Source organism: Pollicipes pollicipes, unplaced genomic scaffold (assembly GCF_011947565.3).
Source record: "Pollicipes pollicipes isolate AB1234 unplaced genomic scaffold, Ppol_2.1 Scaffold_4219;HRSCAF=4965_pilon_pilon_pilon, whole genome shotgun sequence".
Lineage (NCBI taxonomy): Eukaryota > Metazoa > Arthropoda > Thecostraca > Pollicipedomorpha > Pollicipedidae > Pollicipes > Pollicipes pollicipes.
Genome location: NW_023596448.1, coordinates 5,865,422 through 5,871,074, shown reverse-complemented (window position 1 = coordinate 5,871,074; position 5,653 = coordinate 5,865,422). Strand labels below are relative to the sequence as shown.

At 51.7% G+C, this 5,653-nt stretch overlaps 1 protein-coding gene across 1 annotated transcript; it reads left to right on the top strand.

The window, feature by feature from the left end:
- Positions 1-306: 306 nt before the first annotated feature.
- Positions 307-4,987, top strand: LOC119095714 (protein PBMUCL2). The gene is made up of 5 exons (XM_037218568.1): positions 307-466; positions 2,237-2,389; positions 2,857-2,985; positions 4,552-4,905; positions 4,956-4,987. The coding sequence occupies exons 2-5, from the start codon at positions 2,305-2,307 to the stop codon at positions 4,985-4,987; spliced, it is 600 nt and encodes a 199-aa protein (XP_037074463.1). The 5' UTR covers positions 307-466; positions 2,237-2,304.
- The last annotated feature ends 666 nt before the right edge of the window (positions 4,988-5,653 follow it).

The following is a 5,653-nucleotide window of genomic DNA, read 5'->3' as shown; positions in this document are numbered from 1 at the left end:
CTGCATCCAGGAGTGTAATTCCTGTTCAATTTTGTGGGATCCTACCCTGACTTCGATAAGAATGGGGGGCCACATTCTGGGAATATGGTGCTTCGAAAAATGTTGGGGTAGGTCTAGCCATTTTCCCACCTCAGTCCCCCAATCACTCTGCGACGCTACGCACCCGGCTGCCTCGCTGTTGCGCTGACGCCGCCGGTGCCGGCTTGCACCGTGTTGCCGGGTGACCGAGCCGGGCCAGCGGTAATGGTGCCGTCCCGCTGGCGGCATTACAGTCGGGTCCGCCAAGAGGTCAACATGTGGCTGACCTCGGCACTGGCTGCCCTGATTTCTGCCGGCTTGCCGACCGGGGCTACCGTCTTGTCCCTGCCCACCGATGCGTTCGTGGTCCACAACGCCGGCTGGCAGTTTACACCCGGACCCGCTCCCGATGAGGAAGTGCTCTCCGAAACAGCCCAGCGTTCAGAATGTGAGTGTCGGTGTGATTTGGTACATTATGACTTAATCTCACGCAGGTGTTCTTTACTGCGCTATTCTATGAGACCCGTGTACGTACTAGGGCTTCAACTGCACGCCTTGTTAGATATGTGCATATAATGTGAACATTTTTATAGATTTATTGGAAGCGATCGTACACCAATCACCGCGCACCAGTTTGCGACTTCACCAGCGCTCTTCCATGGGCCCGTAACGAGCCTTTCGATATGTCTTCGTGCAGAGAAAACGGACGAAACGCTTTGAGCAGCATCAGCACAAACAAAAACATCCTCGAGAACTTAATCGCGTCACATTGAAGTCCGTTTAAACCCCTGAGCCCCACCGGACAGGCGTTTCTCCTACCTTGTCTGCAAGAAGCGCCTTTCAGGCCTTCTCGCTTCTTAGAGACGAAATATGCTGAATGGTGGAACGAAGCGCTGGAGGCGCGGGTGAGGCCGCGCCAGATCTGTGCTGTTGGATGGCAGTGCAGGTGACCTTGAATGCGTCAAATAATGTCAATGGAGTAAACTTGATCACTTTGTGTGATTTATTTTTAAAAATAGTTCTACCCTAAGGACATGACCTAGTATGACAGAACTGAAGGTTGCGTTGCATAATTGTGTAACCCTTGGTAGACTGAATCGTGTATCGAAATGAATCCATCAATGGGCGTAATACATGACACATCAAATCAGGTCACGCGGGTTAAGTCAGGAGTCCTGTGTGCGATAAACGCCCTATCCCGTTATCACAACAACTAGGCATGGCATGGTGGCGAAGCCAATGACGATGGGCAGAGCATATCAAACTGCGTCAAATATATTTTGATGCCGCCTTAAGACACCATGACAGGCCACGAAAGGTAAAATATTATTGCCGCAAAAATTCCGTAATTTTCCGCATCTGGCCTGAATTGGCATTAGATGACCTAAGTTGGCAAACCTAGGATGCACAAACTAGGACAAGCGCGCGATACTGGGCGGGTGGACGTGAAGTAAGCTACAAAAGGGTCTTAAAGGGAATGTTCCACATTAATATGGGGTTTTTAATTGAGCTAACCATCTTGAAGACCTTTCGGTACTGTTCAAATCCCACTCTTCTTAACACCTAGGCCCTTCCAGTTTTTTAGCTACACGCCCGCGAAATTGAGAAAAGATTTATCGGGGAGAGTATTCCAAAGTCACCTTGGCACTCATGACGTCAAAACGTCGTTGAAATCCTGCCAATTCATAAGCCATGTGACGACCAAGGCCAAGAAGAAGGTAACTGTCGAGGCGTTCGTATCTAACGTTTGTGTTCACGATTTCCAGACATAACGGTCGTCAACTGGCTCTCAATCAATGTTTGACAAGGTGCGATGACGTAATCAAACCATGACACATTGAGGAACATGTTTACTAAACGGAGAACTGTGCCGTCTAGAGCAGTCTGTTCCACTTGAAAAACATGCCAATAGTTAAAAGTGAGCTTATTTTATCATATCTGATGTTTTCTTGAATATCTTCAGAAGTGAAATACTCCCTTTAACTCCGGCAAACGGGTTATGCCAGTCACTCATGACTCAGGTAGGTTCGTCGTCTTCCCGTCGTCCGGTGGCGTTTGCACCGACTGCGCCATGGTCGTCCGATGGCGTTTACAGCGACTGCACCCTGGTCGGCCGGTGGTGTTTACAGCGACTGCACCCTGGTCGGCCGGTGACGTTTACAGCGACTGCACCCTGGTCGGCCGGTGGCGTTTACAGCGACTGTGCCATGCTTGTCAGGCCGGTGTCGTCTACTCTGCCTCTTGAACGCGCATTGCCTCAGCTTCACTCACGACACGGCCAGTGGAATGTGCACGCTGTTCAGCACCCGCGGGAACGAGGAGACCACACGACCCCAGACCGGTGGTCCGATCTACTACAGGAAAGGACTGGGTAAGCCTTCAACCTGCTAGCTGTTCTAACTGTAGTGATGCGTGGAGACTACACAGGTTCAGGCGTTTTTCGTGTTGTTGCGGATTAAGTCTAAGGAAGGACCCTTCCTGCCGCTAGCGCGTGGTGTGTTGAACTACTGTAGTGTGATGTCTCCTTAGCTCCTAACGCCCCCGTCGTACATAACACTCGGCGCCGGATAATAAGACATTTAAATTCAATTGAAATTAAACCTGACCTTCTTTCTCATCCATCAAGCCTTGCTTCTTCAACATGGTATTCTTGGTAAGCAAATAACGTCATGGCGCCTGCGAAGGCAACAACCGCAGCTGAGCCGGCAGGTGCCTTGAAGACACGCCGAGCGCACATTTTCAGGACCCGTCCCGGATTACCGCCATCACCGTCCCAAATCATTACCATCAAGTCCCGCACCATCATCACCACCGGCTGACACGCGTCCCGTGCGGCAGCGTTCCTGGGAGACTGGTGCAGTGACGACGACGAGTGCAGCTTCCTCACGTCTGGCGTGGGTGTGTGTCGGAGCAACACCTGCGCCTGTCCCGTCGGACACGTCCCGCAGAACGCAGCCACTTGCGCCGGTCAGAAGGGGGCCGATGGGGTCGTGCCGGCGAGGTGTTGCGCGACCTTTTGTTCGTGTTGTGGTTGCACCTGGATTTTAAGATAGACTTCCATTCTGCACACCACCGTAGTACTCGGAGAAAGTGAAAATTATGACAGAAAAAGTACATCATAACAGAAAAATGGGTAAGATGCCTCATTTAGTTCCAATTATTAACTAGAAATGGAGGACAAAATCTTCAAAGTCAAAAAGGCTGAGCAGCGTAAAATTGGCTTGAGTTTCCCTACCATTCACAGACATAATAGAAGACAGCTCATGTTTTATCTTTTCAACGGCTGATAGCAGGCAGGCTGCACTCTGCACATAGTTGTCTTCTGATGAGCGCAGAGACAGCGCATGCCTGGCACCATCAATGCCCATGCCTTCCACGGTTCACCAACTCCATGTTTGTCTCTCCGCTGAACTGTTTCCGACTCCCATGACGTGGGGCTGGACACGAATGGCTTCAGCCACCATAGCCTGATAATGTGGCAAGAACCACGCTGATCGATCTTGCTAATTAAAAAGTGAAATGCTTCGCTTTCGATGTCCCTTTCTTCTTGTTTCATCATTTGGCCACTCGCACAAAGCGGCCATTTTGAGCTCCCACTACCGGGCGAGCATGAAGCGTCAGCCGACCGGTTTCCCTCCAGCACAATGTGCTCTCACATAGCCGACTGGTAAGTCAAGGTTTCAAGTGTTTGGCACGAATCTTTAGTAGTTGAAGGGATTTTTGTAATCAGCCCCCTCGCTCGCCAATGTTTTGTGGATGGGCCCTGACCGTGCCGCTCAAGGTCGGTCTCCGAATCAACGGTATAATTTTGCACTAAGAAGGAGTTTGCTCTGCCGGTGTAAGTGATATTATACGGACGCTAATGAGGAGCACCTGCGATCAGTGACCTTTTTGGGCTTATATCGGCAATATGCGAACTCCCATGATCCCATGAGAAGTAATTACCCGCGCTAATGCGCGTGCATCCGGTGGACGACGGCAGCGGGCATGGCTGGTTGTGTGTTCCACAACACATACATTCACAGCTCCAGGAAATGGCAAAAACTAAAACATATTAGGACATCGACTATGCCTTGCTCATATATAACTTTCAAGAGGCGAGCACAATTGGTTGCTATCGATACAAAAAAATGGAGAACAGCAGCCGGTTGGTTCATAGTATTATCCGAACGAGATCATCCCTCAGGTCTTGTCGTTCGGGCGTTCCAAGTCGTCATGATCGCCATATCATCTGGAAAACAAATGCTTCAATATATGATAAACACGAAGGGTCAGTTATAAACACCTATACAATATGATATGGTAAATACATATACGATATGATATGGTAGGTATAAATGCCGATCTTGTATGATAAACTGCTTATGGTCCATTTGCCTGCACTTGTTGCCTGCCAGACGAACAACATTGTCTAAAGATCGGGTTATTGAGTTGGTAACTGGCATCATCATCATTGATTCATTAGTATCTCGACGCTAACCGATGCCGTGACGCACCTGTTGGGCCTATCCAGTGACGCCGGGCCTGCCACAGATGGTAATTCAACACCAGGAGGAGCCAGCGAGGACCCCAGCGTAAGCCCAGGAGCAAGCGCGGACCCCAGCGTAACCCCAGGAGGAACCAGCGCGGACCCCAGCGTAACACCGGAGGGAGCAAGCGAAGACCCCGGCGAGACCGCAGGAGGAACCAGCGAGGGTCCCAGCGAGACCGCAGGAGGAACCAGCGAGGGCCCCAGCGAGACACCGGGAGGAACCAGCGAGAACTCAAGCGAGACACCAGGAGGAACCAGCGAGGGCCCCAGCGAGACACCAGGAGAAACCAGCGAGAGCCCCAGCGAGACACCGGGAGGAACCAGCGAGAACTCAAGCGAGGCACCAGGAGGAACCAGTGAGGGCCCCAGCGAGACACCAGAAGGAACCAGCGAGAACTCAGGCGAGACACCAGAAGGAACCAGCGAGAGCACCAGTGAGACACTGGGAGGAACCAGCGAAAACACAAGCGAGACACCAGAAGGAACCAGCGAGGAGCCCAGCTCGACCCAAACAACTACGTCAACGGTGGCTCCAGAAGAAACTACGACGTCTTCCACGACCACCTCTGCTGCACCAGGTACGGGTGTGTTGCTTCATAAAATAAGTTTGGGTTGGGAAGACTGAGCGCGGAAAATCGAGTTGCACTTGTTCTCAAATTACATTAGATAACGGGTTTCACGCTGCCTTTGACCTCCTTTCTTTTCACTGCGTGGCGTTCCAGCCCCCCCCCCCCCCCAACTGAAAAGAAAAGTACGGCCCTAGCCAGGTAGCCATATAATAGGTTCAGAATCTTTTGAGGAAATCTCTTGCGTCTAAAATAGTGCTTGCAGGTATGCAAGGCATCAGTAGCGCGGGCAGGTGGGGGGGGGGGGGGGGCACAGGGACACATGTCTCCCCCTCTTACGTCCCGAGAGGTCCGAAGGACCCCTCGGAACCTACGATCAGGGGCCCGATTTAAAGGCCCGAAGGGCAGGCCAGAGGTCGCATTCAGGGGTACCAGCCCGCAGGACCGGGCACTCCAATGCCAGCCAGAGGGCCCTGCACGCTGGTTAGGGCCCCCAGACTCGATAAAGATCTATATGTCGGCCAGACACCACCAGCAA

Coding starts and splice junctions, on each gene's coding strand:
- LOC119095714 (XM_037218568.1), top strand. CDS start 2,305: ATGTGCACGCTGTTCAGCACCCGCGGGAACGAGGAGACCACACGACCC. Junction 2,986..4,551: donor GAACGCAGCCACTTGCGCCG/GTCAGAAGGGGG, acceptor GGCCTGCCACAG/ATGGTAATTCAACACCAGGA. Junction 4,906..4,955: donor CGAGGCACCAGGAGGAACCA/GTGAGGGCCCCA, acceptor AACTCAGGCGAG/ACACCAGAAGGAACCAGCGA.